Below are 15540 nucleotides of genomic sequence, written 5' to 3' on the forward strand. Positions count from 1 at the left end.
TGTTTCACTCCAACTTATTGCACTAGTTCAGTCCTTCAAGAAAGAACAGACCTTGCATTGTATCGAGCAGAACTTGCTCCAATACGAAGAGCAACCCTTTATCGAATTATGACTAGTTGATTTCCTTTTTTGAACATCATCATGCGATTTGCTTGTATAAGTTTGTATGAATAATTTTAGGGACATATGAATTTTCTCTTTCATATTAAATTGGTCAATATTGGTTGAATTACCGACACATGCTTCGCATGTGTCGCCCTCTGACGCTGGCTGTCACTTTTGAATATGTACACAGATAACCTAAATTTAACGATTAATATTGTATCGTGTTAAAGGATTTGTGTAAAATAAATTGGTGGTGTTCGATAATCACAAAGAAGTTAATAGTGTGCTTCCGTCCAAGTTAAACTGATTGGGAAGGAATAGATAATCGAAATTTCCACGAGCGAAAACGAATGTCGACCGTGATCCTGTTGAGCGATTCAGATGATCCTGCGTCACCTATCGACAAACACAAGGCGAATGGATGTATCAATGAAATTAACGAGAAATGTGATTCCGACGTTACGAGCGATATTGATCTCCCGGAGGTACCGTTCTGTCTCAGAAACGATGAAAATCTTTCCGATTTGGAAGTCAACGGTGATCCCAAGCGCGCGTATCACAAATCGTCGAATGCCATGTCCGATTCTTACGATTCCGAGGAAGATCAAGTCAGGAAGGCATCGCAAAAAATAACCGCGTCCAAGAAGGACAAGATCGCGTTGAAAGAAGAACGACTGAAACGACAGCAAGCTCTGGCGAGGCAGAAAGCGTTACGGACGATCGCCTCGAAGAAATCGCGCGACATGAAGCCTGGGGAATGCATGAAATTCATGGAAGTTAATCTCGATCAAGGTATCGACGCGATCTCTTGTACGGAAATTCAAAATGTATTGCGAAATGCTAACATTCATTTTAATGTAACCAGCGAATTAATCCCGAACAGTATCACCTGGCGACGAAATGTCGAGGAGAGCTATATCGATGAGAATAACGAAGTGCGCGTGAGGAAAAGTGTACAGACGGAAAAGTATACTGTGGTTATTTGGAGCAACTATGAAGCTGTGAAACATGTAACAAACGGTACTCTCTGTGCATCCATTTCAAGCTGCAAGGCCTTGAAATCAAATTACAATATGACTCTAGTTATTTTTGGTATGGAAGAATATTTCACATATCATAAGAAGGCCAAAGGGAAGTCAGGCCAGCATTCTGGAAGTAAAGAATCAAGATGTAAGAGCAAAGGTAATCAGCGATTTGAAACTTTCCCCATTATATCCAGGCAACAACTTGAAATGTGTCTGACTGAAGCACAAATAGTAATGAAATGTAGCAGCAGATTAATCGAGAATGTACAGGATTTAGCATTAATGATCTATCAGTATACAAAATCTATTTCGGAGGTGCCATATAAATTACAGAAGAAGGAAAATCTGGAAAATAAGTTTGACTGGTATGTTATGGGAGACAACAGGAATACTGTACGTGTAAATAAAAATGGAAATGGATTGAAGAGATTGTGGCAGCAGCAGCTAAGTCAATTCAATTTGAGCAGCTTGGAAATAGCAGAGGCAATATGCACTGTTTATTCAAGCCCAGCAAAACTTATCAAGGTATTGTTATAACATTGTAACAACAATATGTGTATATTATTCTGCTGGAAATACTTATTGGAAAATTAACATCCGTTTGATGCGTATGGGTATGATTACATGTTAAATATATTTTTATTTTATCTTTCTAGGCTTACAGGAACTGCACACCTGAAGAGGGTATGAATTTGTTGAAAGATATACCAGTGAGTAATTTTCAGTTTTATTCCATCAGAGCTTAGCAAATTGCTATATAAAATAATAAAATTATCAGGGATGTATTTAAGTTGCTTCTAACAAGTGTTGCTGCTTATTTTTTTAAACTTATTTCATATAAATGTAAACCACTCGCGGTCGCGGTTTATGTGTTCATGAGATATGTTTCTACATATGCCATGGTATATTTCACTATGGCTTGATCCGACGATGTAATAAATATGCGAGTTATTAATATTAAACAGATCAGAAGAGCAGCGGGACCCCTCACGGCTGTACGTAAAGTTGGTCCGGAGTTAAGCAAAAAGATGTATGTGATGTTCACGTCGCAAGACGGAGACGCTCTACTGGGAACAGAGGATTAAGCCGCGAGCTCGTATAACAATTCTATCTATATGTAAGTCTATTTGTAACATGCTTTACGCACGTCAAAGTCATGGTGTACGAATGTATCGTGAAACAATTGTATAGTATATAATTTATGGAAATGGTACTCCTGCTACTGCTAACACCACGTATACAACTCTTGTCTGTCGAATTCTTTGGCCAATTCGGGGTTAGCAGCGGCCATCGTGTATATATGGAAGAATATATAATATTATTAAACGTTTAAATAATCAAACAATAAATATTTTTCCTTCTTTCACTCTGTCTTGGTGCGTCACGTACATGTGACAGGTGGAACTTAAGAATAGGTCGCGTCACAGTAGAATAATAAAATATATATTAATTAAAGCTCGGAGATCAGTACAGCGTTATAGTCGTATTATACTGTTAGACCTCTATCGAGATAATATCGATATATCATGTGAAAATGCATCCTTAACAGGCGTCGCTTTTCGTGCAATTAACGCGTCGTTAATCCTCAGAAAAAGAAAAAGAAATTCCTAATTCTCGGAAAAATCCTAAATCCCTAATTTCTCTGAAATCTCAGGAAGCAGTCGAGTATGAACTCTACGATCGCATTTCACCTACGTCGTTGAAGACGGACTGCTCTGGCTGCGTCTCGTCCAACTTCGTCTCGTCTAAAATATCCGCCAGACAATCGTCGTCGGCGAGGGTCATGGGTGACGTTGGATCTATCGCAGACGTGGACACGTACTTGCGCTCTATAATGTTTGTTTTGATGACATCCTCGATCTCCAGCATATTGTCCACGAAGGGATCCTCGTAGTTGGCCGACACGATGGGGGTCGCCTGCACGTATCTATTGTCGTCCTTCTCGAAGGTCAAGATCTTGGGTGCACTCGTATCGTCCGAGGTCTTCGCCGTGACTACCTGCTCGGCTCTTTTGCTCTGCTGCGGCAGCAGCGTGTTCCTCTTCGCCAAGATGATCTTTGTGTACTTGACGGTCGGCTGCACCAGTCGACTTTCCATCGACACCCCGACTCTGTTCTTCGCCGGCAGGATGTTACCACTGTTGTTGCTGCTAGTGTTGTTGCTATTTTGCGACCGCGCCTGCAGTATCAGGTGATTCAAGTTCTGCATGGACGTATTCGTCGGACATATGACAGCCTGCGTGGAACTTGCTACGAGTTTGTTCTGCTGTGGCTGTTGCAGTTTGTCCTGTTTGTTGCTTATGAGAACCACCTTAGTGGTACTGTTCAACTTCGGCTTCTCCTGAGGTTCCTTCACCATCGTTGTCTGAGCAACAACCGGCATCTTGTCGATGTTGCTCAAGCTGTCGTCGTCTTTGGCGAAGATTATCGGTATGTCTAGTATGTTTCCCAGATCGTCGTCTATGTCGTTCACGAGATTCTTCCTCGGCACACTCGACTGGGACTTGGCTTTCTGTTGCAGTCGCTGCAGGTTGTTCGCATTGACAGTGATCTTCGGCATCGTTTTCACGGACTTGTGGGAAATCTTCAGTTTGTTGGACAAGGGCAAGACGGCGCTCGAACAACCTTGGCTGTTAAACGGTACGATCACCGACGAAGGCGCGCCTCGGTTGTGAAGGGAATTCTCGATAATGACTATGTTACCGCACGACGTACTGTGCGTGCTATCGCTATTAGTCGATGTGGTTCCTTGTCGTGGCAAGTGCGCTGACCTGGACACGTCCAGCGAGTGAGTCGAACCGAGCATCGCTTGGTGAGCGTCACTGCTTACTTCCATCTCCTCCATCGCTACAAAATACACACGTACATTTGTCTCATTTGCGTGGCATCGTTTCGCTAATCTAACTAATGTGTATATCAACAAAAGATATGTGTAAACTGTATAGAAATTTAGACTGAGAGGAGATCTATCTTACTGTAAAAATCTTAGGATGACCTACACCCTGAAATGCGAGCGAGTTACTTTAACTAATGAGACGACACAGGCCACATTCTCGATCTGTGTCAAATGGATTCCTGTTTTCTCATCTCGCTACATTCACAAGAGATCTACTACTACAGCAGTAAGCACTTATGCCGTTTCCCAAAAGACTTGGCATGCTGAATAGAAGGCTCTTACTGGGCGAACATTACCGGCAATACCTGACACGATTGACCGTAATTTAACGTCTTAAAGGCCAGTCAGTTATAGCTCACGCCATTGTGCGCAATTGTTCGAATGGCCGTGAATGGATAGGATCAGGGATTGAAAATCAAACAAATTCATGTGTATTACGTCAACAAAATGTTTATTGAAATACAAAATAAAAGGCAACCTGGCATTGATGTTTACAATATATTCCTCTTTGATGCATACGTCAGAATGCACGATGCAAGTATCCATCACTCATGCGCGAATGTTAATAGCATACATAATATAATATGCATAACATTTATGCTTATATGTGACCGATCGATCCACCGTGCAAATTCGCGTGACTGATGAAAAGGCAGGCTGAGCTCTCTCTCTCTCTCTCTCTCTCTCTCTCTCTCTCTCTCTCTCTCTCTCTCTCTCTCTCTCTCTCTCTCTCTCTCTCCCCCCCCTCCCTCACCCTCTCTCTATCCCCCCCCTCTCTCTCTCTCTCTCTCTCCCTCTCCCTTGTTTCCGTACATGTTCGAAATATTTTGTCGGAGGAAAGAAATCAGTTAAATTTTGATTTGATCGCATCGAAACAATTATACATTATGCGAGACCGAATAATTGAAAATGATAAAAGGACACGTTTCATCAATCGCTTTTAGCCTTGTCTGCAAAAATTGAAGGAAATATACGTTCAACGAGAGGAAGCTTGCGAAGCGAAATAAGTTGAGCGTGAAATTAATCAACTAAGCGACCTTGGGAGGAGGATGTTTTTGGCTTCACATAGGAAAAGTTTTAACAATAAATACGAGTCGAGCAGACGCTTTTTATATATAAATTAATCATTCGTCCTACAATTTGAAACTGTGCTATGTCACGCGACGTATTATCTTCCTCGTTAACACACGCAAGAATTTATTTTCGTTTCTTTTCTAAATTATGTGCACTATACAGTTATGCAATACAATCCTTCAACTGCACAGAACACATCACGTACGTATAATTATATTATTCATAAAGGTCTAGCATATAATATACATCACCGTCTATATGATCTGTGCGGTCAATTTTTTTTTCGAGTCTATATATATGTATGTATAAATTTTTATCTACACTGAAGGACATTTTCGCAACGAGACCTGTACATTGTACAAATATTGTCCATAGTGCTGGAATACAATCTATAAGTTGCAAAGTACATAGCAGCATTTCAGCGTAAAAAAATGTCAGCTGCTAATATGTCAGCATTAGTGTGCTTTGCTCTAATTTTTATATCTTAGCGTACTAGAATATCGAGATAGTCGCAGAGGTAAAATTATATAATGAGAAACTAAATTTTCAGTCTGTTCCCTTCCATGTGGTCTCTACCGTGTACCAAGATCATGCACCGTCGTGCGATTCCGAAAGCTATTATACAATGCTACTTTACGAGTACGAGTGTAAAAGTTCAGTATAAAAATGTATATGCAATGTATGTACAAATCGTGTAGCTCCTTGACGTATGTATCAGTATACGAAAGAAAGGAGAAGAAAAAAGAAAATAAGAGTCCGCTACCTTACACGTATCCATCAAGTGTTCACTCACGCAAATGTTTGAATGTATATTAGCTATTAAATAATAAGTACTATAAAAAAAGGTACGTCTACTCGTCTACGCTAAAGTCAACAATTGAACTAAATCATGCTTCGGGGCATGAGCACTTCAGACACGTCGAAGTTAACGTTACGACTGGTGACATACCGGACGTACACGACGATTACCCTCGTACTTGATTGACCTAGCCGTTCGATTAGCTAAATACGAATCGTCCTAAGTACACTCGCGAGACGGAAACTGCAGCACCAATTCGCTCGATTCATCCGGCTGATCGGACTATGTTTCGGGCAAATTGTTTAATATTTGATTAGATAATAGTAATCTACCTTTTGAATTGGACGATGTGGACGGCGCTATACTATTTGCCGGATTGCTGGTAGTCAACAGTATGCTGGAAGCCGACGACACGCGGACAGAGGATGCGGCGTTTGTGGTGGAGCCCTTTCCGGCTTGCAGAAGATTCGACAACGCGCCGCCCGACGTGACTGGCTTGAGAGTTCCTGTTGTTTGCAATGAGAACAGAAAGAAGCATCGTGAATAACAGACATTCTGCATTTTGTGTTCTTGCAACTGAAACTAGGGAGGGAGCTGACCTTTAAACTCAAGGTCAACTGACCCGACTCACCTCCGGCGTTTGTATTAACTCTAATTTGATTTCCGCTCGCGGTAAAGACACTCATCAGCTTCGTGTCCCCGCTCTTGTCAGGTACGTTTGCTTGTCTGTAATTGTGTGAGATCACATTCGTGATGGGCGTGTAGGTAGGTACGAGTGTTTTTATCTTCGAGACACCTTGCATGTTCGAAACGATTTTCGGTATCTTGACGGACGCGGTCGCAGATTTCGTCGCGCCGGATGTCTTCGGGGACGTGCTCACACCTTGGCCAACGGTGGTAGGTGCTAAACGTATCGGTCCTATGGGTGCCAGGCTCGCCAGCGTGCCGATATTGAGTGTTATGCCATTTTCTGCGTTGATGCTTGTCTGCAGACGATCGATACATTTTACTGAGCTTCTGCTAATTTAGAATTTTTCAGAAATGCATATCTCTCTAACATTTTAAAGAATATATATCTCTATATATATATATATATATATATATTTATATGTGTCTATACACTCACAAAATAAGTGTTCTCTAATTTTTGAGAAAGATTTGAGTTGAATAATGATAAATCCTGATATGTGTCCGCATGAAAGAAATTTGACAATATCGGAATATTTATCTTATAAATATTACTTATTATAACATTGTTGAAACAAATAATTGCCTGTCCTGGTAGTCTGGTAGCTTTCATGTGCTCGCCAAATTGGTTCTTCTGACTGCCGGCGGTTCGCTTTCGTTTCGGGTTGGGGGTATGGTTGCTGTGCTGTCCGCTCACTTGCATGAGATTGGTTTGGGTGTTGAATGTGCCTACTTTGGAAACTACGCCTGTCGTCGCGTTCGTCCCGACCGACGACACTGGCGTGTTCGACTGCGACTTCTTCGTGATCGGCGAGTTGGGTTCGCTCTCCACGGAACTGCTGGTAGAATTTCGTCGCTTATGAGATTCCTTCTTGCTCTTGTTGTCGCAGTTGGTCGCCAACGATGATCTTAACGGTAACGGATGCGGTTGCAGCAGGATACCGCCGATGAAGTCGCCGATCTCATCCAATATGCACCTGTCCACCATGCTCTGCGTGATGCCCTCGAGCACTTTCTTGGACGTGGATATCCTCAGGTGGTCGTCCGCCGTTCCCACGACTACCAGACTTGTCTCGACCAACATCTTTTCTCGCACCTCTTCCAGATCGTCGGTTGTCGCGAGAGTAGCGTTTTGTCCAATAATGAACATTACGGGACAACGAATATCCATCAAAGTATCGTCGGGAGTACCTCGTTTTCCTTCGACTGTCGCGAAAGGAAATCCGATGCAGATGACAGCGGTTACGTGTTCCATCTGTGCCACCTATGTCGCAAGGCACGTGAGATTCAACATGTGTGTATATGATGACGATAACAAGTAGGAAAATTATTAAGACACAAGAGAGATGTAAAGACAGTCTCGACACACCCACATGTAAAAGAGTGAAGCTTCTTCTTTATTTGAAGCGAAACTCTTCTCTTCTGTGAGATATTGTTTCTAATTACGTAAGATTTGTGAAAAATTACCTGACACGCAAGCGCCGAACCAGTATTGAAACCAACCAATATTATCGGTCTACCAGGATAGTCGCTTCTGACATCCTGTATCTTCGCTCTTGTAGCTTGAACCAACTGATCCATAACCACCAACATAGTCATTCTGTTCGCCGCCAATCCCAGGTGGCTATGAACAGTAATAACCATACCTAACGAGCCCAGTTGCGCGATCCATTTGGTCTGACGCGAAGAAACGGTCGACGTAACGCCGGAGGGTACTATTATTAAAATCGGATTTCCAGGCAATTTCTTCTGCAAGCGATTACATTACATACAGGTCTCACACATTACAGCAATGCAATTTACACATTATTCTCTACGTAACTCTACGTAACGCATTAATGATCAAATTATATTTACAAGTCTACTTCCGCTCAGACTCTGTGAAACTGGGTCCCATGATCGTTTTAAAAGTGATCCCAGTGTTTCCCATGTTACAGGACCTGTTCTAGAATTAATATTCGGTTGTACCGCGATCATCTTGTCGATCAACTGCGTAATCTTTGGTCTTAGAGTCTGTAAGATGTCCAAATAAATAACCAGATATTCCTGGGAAAGATATTCGAACAGTAAATGATGCAGCCATTGCACTAATCTCCAGTCCCATCCAGTTGACGCTAACGTCTCTCGAAATCTTCTTGCTGCGATATCCACGGACGTTCGTCGAAAGATCGGCTCCGTTCTACTCTTAGCTTTCGCTAATCTGGCAAGCCTTTCCGAGTTTAGTATACGTGTAACTTTGGTGAAAATCCTATTCTGTGTCGAAGACCATAATGTTTTGTCTATCTTGTCCTCCCAATCCTCATCTTCTTCTGGTCGCGCGATATTTGTTATATGCTGAAATTCATCCATTTGTTGTCGAGCTTTTGTTAGATCCAACGGCGGTATTGATGAGTCATTTGCAATGTCTTCCACAACAATCTCTTCATTTTTCTTATGTTTATCACTAAAATATCAATATAATAAAGCCATGAATACAGATTTCTTATCATATAATACTTTTTACATAAGGAAATTGTGTTAAATTATGCATTATTGCTAAATATACCTTGTCACAATATTTTTTGAAAAGAACAGTCTTTTTACAGGCTTTACATAAATATTTTCTGGCCTCCAATTCCAGGGTCGCGCATAACAATGGTCTTTGAGTATTAAATCAACTTCCATCTCATAGTTTCCAGCTAATTGCTGCAGATATTCTGTTAATTTGTTGAAAGTATCATCAAATGAGTCAGTGGTCGGACTTGGTAATCCAGAACTACTCATGGAAGTAGAAGGTGCTGCAGATACAGATGTTAGCATTATGTTGTCCCAACTTCAGCACCAATATAACTTGAGTACCTGTGTTTGTTCCAAATATCACACAGATACTCTAACTTGTAATGGTAATATAAGCTATCCTAAAAGGATACACTGCACAATTACATATTGTGTAATTACAGTTAAAATAAATAATATATAACCTTACACTCTAGCACTATGTAAGATGAATTATTAAGTTAATTCACGTATGGTACATCACGACATGTATTCTTCTACCGTATTTTATAGTTAAATCAGTAAGGAACATGAAAACTAACCTAGATTTGCTTCACGCTATCACATCGACAACGAAGGTTTCTTTATTCATCAAGTTACAAACATATGTGAAACATCAGTGTTTTACGAATAATACTGTGAACGACTCTGTCGCTTCCTCGTGGCTTAAATGTAAGATATTACAAATGCTTAACGCATTCGTCACGAATAACCTCAAAAGAAAAAATCATCATTCATAGCCAGGGTTGCCAGATCTTGGAAGCGACAATTTTGAAAATCTAATATTCCAAATGTACTTTGAGAACATAAGTAAAGTCGCATCGACAATTTCAGCTACGTTCCGATATTCACTGTCAGTACAGAAAATATATAGTTTGTGTCACATGTACTATAGATTTTCTAGTGCTGGCATTGAGTATCGAAACGAAGCCACACTAATGTCCGTTTCTATCAATTGTGGTTAATTTAAATTATTTTGGAGCATTTCTAGTAGAGAAAAAATTCAAAACTGGCATTATCTTCCATAATTCAATGAATACTAACAAATGCAATATTAAAAGTTCATAAAAAATGTTTGGTTTAGTTTTGATTAAATTTTATACAGACTGGTAAATTATTATGAATCGAGTCTCGGCTAAAAAGTAGATTTTTAGCTAAGACTCGAACCATAATAAGGGGTCTAGATTTTTAGATTCCCTATTTGTAATAAAAATAACGGGTCTAATAAACTATAAAGCCAGCGGCACACGGTGCTTGTTTTCGTGCTGGATTGCTTGCTGGATGAAAATACTGCGTTCTGATTGGTACATTTCCGAAGATGGTTGGAAATATACCAATCAGAACGCAGTATTTTCATCCAGCAAGCAATCCAGCACAAAAACAAGCACCGTGTGCCGCTGGCTTTAGAGAGTCTAAAATCTAGACCTCTTATTATGGTTTGAGTCTCGACTAAAAATAAAAAATTTTTAACCGAGATTCGAACCATAATTTATTGGCCTCTATAAAATTTAGCCAAAACTAAACCAGACGTTTTTTGTGAACTTTTAGAATTGTATTCAATAGTCTAATATACAATAATTCAATAATATAATATATAAATAGATAATGCGTCTAATAGTAACCAAACTGTAGTTATTATTAACCCGTTATTTTGATGACAAATAAGAAGTTAAGCTAAGACTCCATGCATGCGGTGTGCTGCGGCAAATGCTGCGATGACCAATCAGGAGAGAGGCGCAAGTCCGGTTGCGGCAAGCTCCGGCATGCGTCTGTCTCCTGATTGGTCACCGCAGCCGTTTGCCGGAGCTCACCGCATGCATGGCGTCTTAGCTTTATAGAAAGAAATTAGAAAGTTTTTGCAATACCGTCTCTCAGATATGCCAAACGTAAATTGTGAACGTTATTTGCTCAGAAATAACGTCGCAATAATGTATGCAACCAATAGCATTTACGATTTACGTTTACCGTATCTGAGAGACGGTATTGCAAAAACTTCCCATTATTAGATCCGTTATTTCGATTCATATTAGTTCCAAAGTTCCCGCTACTTTCCCTATCCAGGATCTGAGATCGTAATGCAATTCAATGCAATTCAGTTGATTCAGTGATGAATCAACTGAATTGCATTGAATCACACATCTCGTTATAATTCAAATTTCGATAGGCTGTAGCTTCAGTAAAATTAATGAGATAAGATGGCTCGTAAATTATTATAAAGCTTAAAGTCTTTACAACCATATTAAAATTATAATGTCGCTATCATTTTTCACAAAGATATAACAGGTTGAAGATAACTCTTATGTTTATATAACTCTTGTCTCCATATGCTAAAATTCCTCCTCACTATAGAATGAAATTCAATTTAGTATCAGATTAAAACAACTATCAATGTGAAATTAATTAATTTCATATAAAAATATTTGGAGAATAACCGAGAGAGACCCATTAATTGCTAGAGTACGATTATAAACAGAATTGCAATCGAGAATATTATCGATAGTGTCCGACTTACTATCGATGTTTTATCCTTATCTGATATATCACATTAAACTTAACCGCACTTTCCTGTCGATCGGTGTCGACACAGCCGTGAAGTTACACGATGAAGCATTTAGTATTACAATTTATATACTTTCATTATATAGACGAAGCGGCTTGTTTATAGTTTAAATGCGTAATATATTGAGATGACTAACATAAGCGGACTCCAGCTTTCAGTGGGCTTTCTGTTCGACGTTTTACTACGCATTTTTCTGGCTGTACTATTTGTGTAAGTTAATGTTTAATGGACGTGCAATTGAACAATCAATACCTTATCATGAGCTCATATAGATTATAATGTTTATCTTATTAATATGTTAACTAGTATTAATTTGCAACAGTGTCGTTCATTTTATGGATGTTATAACTTAAGGAAAATGTTTTAAAATTTAGTAATATACTAATGTCAGGCATGATATTCCACTTACATAGCACTTGTTTTGCAAGACTAAGCTCTAGTGAATATTGTCTTTCATTATCTATAGTAACTTAATATTTTTATGATTAAATAAAATTTTGAATTTTATGATTTAGAGAACTAGAAAAAGCAGAACCATTTACAAGAAAAATCCATCAAGATGAGTTATGGTTATATAGGAATCCAAAGACGGAATCATTTGTTCCAACTACAGTATTATGGGTGCATATATTTAGAGAAATTTCAACTAATTGAGTACCATATAAATTATATTGAATAATATTTGTTTTTTCAGCCTCTTGTATTTATGATGCCATTTGCTGTGATTTGTTTCTTTTTTATATGGCACAAAGACAAAGTTGATCTGCAACAGGCAATATTATCTATAACCTTAGCTTTAGGTTTTAACGGTCTGATTACAGATATTTTGAAACTTATAGTGGGTATGTTACGAATTAAAATGTTGAAACTAAATATATAACTTATATTGATACAATATGTAACATTATTTGTGTATATGTTATTTTCCAGGTCGCCCAAGGCCAGACTTCTTCTGGCGATGTTTCCCAGATGGTCAAATGAATGCAGATTTTAAGTGTACTGGTGATCCAATTACCATAAGAGATGGCAAGAAGTCATTTCCAAGCGGACATTCCTCGTGTATGTTGCTTTCACATGAGTGTGAACATCTGTGATCACAAATGTGTGCACAATACATTTGCATATTCATCTCGCTTACATATCACATGCTTCACATGAAAGAAAGCAAACAGGATTATACATATGTCTCGATGATTGTTCTCATAAAAGAAACATTCTTTTTAGTTGCGTTCGCGAGTTTCGGATTCATTGCCCTGTACTTAGCCGGGAAGCTACATACATTCAGTCTGGCTGGAAAAGGACAATCATGGAGATTGTGTATGTTCTTTTTACCAATCTGCGTCGCCCTCACTATTGCATTAAGCAGAACGTGCGATTATCATCATCATTGGCAAGGTAAGCATCTTATAACATTAAGCTAATCACAATCCGATCGTATTAACATCTTATTTATACACGGTCCATTTCAGATGTGGTGGCAGGGTCAGTAATAGGCTATTGTTTAACGTACATCTGCTACAGACATTATTATCCTTCATTGGACTCGTCGTACTGCGACAGGCCATACGTCGCACTAGCTTCACAAATTCAATCAGCTAACATCAAATCTAAGAGCGAGCAGATTAAATGGATCTAATGGAGGCCACACACGCCATATGCAGTGTTCTACAAGCAGTATTTAATATTTCGTCAGCGTGTCGAGATATTAGATAATGTTACAGTTTGATGTTTATTTATTTTTTATTTTCTTAATCCATGATACAGATCTGTATTTTGTATACAGATATCCAAATAAATCTGTATACACCTCTATGTATAAGCGAATAAATCCCGTATATATCTCCGTGTACGATCAGAGAACGGAGTTTTCAAATGAATTACGAGGGTGGATCAATAAGTACCGGTGTCAGGAATGAAGACGCAAGTTTTTTATAAAAAAATTTTTTTTATTTTTCAACGTAATCTCCTTTTAGGATGATACACTTTTCCCAATATCCCTGCCATTTCTTTAATCCCTCCAAAAAATATGATTTGTCAAACTATTCAAAATAGGCTTCTGTCTTAACGATGACCTCGTTTGAGCTGAATTGTTTTCTCGCGAGCCACGTTTTCATGTTAGGGAACAGAAAGAAGTCGCAGGGAGCCAGGTCGGGCGAGTGGGTGCGGCAGCAATTCGTAATGCAATTTAGCCGCGACGATTCCGAATGAGTGAGCTGGTGCGTTGTCGTGGTGGAACAGCACTTTTTCTTTGCCAAATGGGGCCGTGTCTCCTTCGATTTCTCGTCGAATCGGTCCAATAATTCACTGTAGTACTGCTCCGTGATCGTGCTTCCTTTCTTCAAAAAGTCCATGAGGATTATTCCCTTCGAATTCCAAAAAATTGTAGCCATAACCTTTCCGGCCGATGGGATTGTCTTTGGCTTTTTCGAAGTAGATTCGCCCGGAAAAGTCCATTGTTTTGACTGTTGCTTGGTCTCTGGCGTATAGTGGTGGATCCAGATTTCACCAATGGCGACGACTCGACGCAAAAATTGCAGCGGATTTCGCTTAAAGAGCTTCAAACATTGCTTCAAAATTAACCCTTTGCACTCCGCGCGTTTCTTTGTCACTGTCTACTAACAACTCCAGCATATTTTTGTAGCGGAGCGTCTAGGAGAAAGAAGTTTTATTTTGAACGGGAAAAATTACAAGTGCTAGTGAATGTATTTGTTTTTATTTATCTTATAAATATGCTTTTCCTCTTATAAATAAAACATAAATTTTTAATTTTGTAATTCACCATAGTATGATATTTTTGAAAATAGTCTCAATGTGCATTCATCTAAGTCTTCTTTGCTTTCATTTTTAATAACTCTCACTCTTTGTCTCTTTCGTGCTATATAATTTCGCTACCACTACTAGAAATATCAGAATCATAATCAACATTGTCTTTAGATGTTAAAATATTTAAATCAATTTTTAATATTGCAAAAGCAAATACGTCTTCACTCAGTTCTAAATTCTCATCATAACCTTCTTCTTTCTTCATGTTTCCAACCATAAAAAAAAATACCATAAAAAAACCATAAAAAACAATAAAAAAATAATTTAACCACAAAATTACAGAAGTAGCATGTTTAAGCATGTAGAAGTAAACAGTTGCCAACGCTGACAACGACAAAGCATCTCGGCATCCATCGGGCCGACAGCTTCCTCATTCTTAACTTATCATGTAAAATATTGATTGCCGTTCCGTACGACACGCCTACGGCCTCTGCTACTTCGCGTACTTTCATTCGGCGATTAGCGAGAATCATGTCATGGATCTTTTCAACGATTTCCTCAGTAATCACGTCTGCCGGGCGGCCTGGGCGCTCCTCATCAAAAACAGATGTACGGCCACGTTTGAATTCGTTGAACCAATATCTCACGGTTGTCATAGATAGTGAAGAATCCCTCCCCAATAGACAGCATCTAACTTCGCTTTGATTTCTCCGCAGGTTTTTCCATCCACAAATAAAAAGTGAATTACGGATCGATATTGCTCTTTTTCCATTGTATCGAAAAACACCAAACACGTTTAATATAAGTGGCTGTCAAATCAAAACTAACCTATGAATCAGTTTGAAATTTTGTATGGCGCGTTTGAAGGATGGTAGTATACGATAGTAATGCCAATTTTCCTCAGCAATGCCACCTGTCTTCAAACACGGGTACTTATTGATCCACCCTCGTAGAAGACTTTAACTGTATTTTCTACATTGGTAGCTTCCTTTTATCTTTGTCCTAGTTGCGCGAAATGTATTAAGATTCAAGTTACGCGACGGCACTTTGTAGTATCGCGCCCATCTACGATTGCATGCGACCAGCCAATCCATGTT

General features: G+C 39.2%; 3 protein-coding genes across 6 annotated transcripts; 2 read left to right on the forward strand and 1 right to left on the reverse strand.

Annotated features, from left to right (window-relative positions):
* The first annotated feature begins 264 nt into the window (after positions 1–264).
* Positions 265–3777, forward strand: mms4 (Methyl methanesulfonate sensitivity 4). Of its 3 annotated transcripts, none has more exons than XM_011143888.2 (4): positions 265–1655; positions 1787–1840; positions 2096–2247; positions 3651–3777. In XM_011143888.2, the coding sequence occupies exons 1-3, from the start codon at positions 456–458 to the stop codon at positions 2213–2215; spliced, it is 1374 nt and encodes a 457-aa protein (XP_011142190.1). In that variant the 5' UTR covers positions 265–455; the 3' UTR covers positions 2216–2247; positions 3651–3777. The 3 variants fall into 3 exon arrangements, with proteins under 3 accessions (XP_011142190.1, XP_011142191.1, XP_011142189.1); XM_011143889.2 differs by lacking the exon at positions 3651–3777 and adding an exon at positions 2785–2956; XM_011143887.3 differs by lacking the exon at positions 3651–3777 and having other exon boundaries at positions 2096–2312.
* Positions 2770–9872, reverse strand: Rcd1 (Reduction in Cnn dots 1). 2 transcript variants are annotated; one of them, XM_011143891.3, is made up of 8 exons: positions 9663–9872; positions 9131–9423; positions 8443–9028; positions 8053–8334; positions 7172–7849; positions 6530–6884; positions 6231–6404; positions 2770–3976 (listed from the first exon to the last, which is right to left on the reverse strand). In XM_011143891.3, exons 2-8 carry the CDS (start codon positions 9382–9384, stop codon positions 2805–2807), a joined length of 3501 nt encoding a protein of 1166 aa, XP_011142193.1. In that variant the 5' UTR covers positions 9385–9423; positions 9663–9872; the 3' UTR covers positions 2770–2804. The 2 variants fall into 2 exon arrangements, with proteins under 2 accessions (XP_011142193.1, XP_011142192.1); XM_011143890.3 differs by having other exon boundaries at positions 9131–9482.
* Positions 9873–11656: 1784 nt separating this feature from the next.
* LOC105184825 (phospholipid phosphatase 5) lies at positions 11657–13544 on the forward strand. Its single transcript, XM_011143885.3, has 6 exons — positions 11657–11890; positions 12196–12301; positions 12375–12522; positions 12611–12739; positions 12905–13075; positions 13150–13544. The coding sequence occupies exons 1-6, from the start codon at positions 11808–11810 to the stop codon at positions 13314–13316; spliced, it is 804 nt and encodes a 267-aa protein (XP_011142187.1). The 5' UTR covers positions 11657–11807; the 3' UTR covers positions 13317–13544.
* The last annotated feature ends 1996 nt before the right edge of the window (positions 13545–15540 follow it).

This window comes from Harpegnathos saltator, unplaced genomic scaffold, assembly GCF_003227715.2.
Source record: "Harpegnathos saltator strain DR-91 unplaced genomic scaffold, Hsal_v8.6 scaffold676, whole genome shotgun sequence".
Classification (NCBI taxonomy): Eukaryota; Metazoa; Arthropoda; class Insecta; order Hymenoptera; family Formicidae; genus Harpegnathos; species Harpegnathos saltator.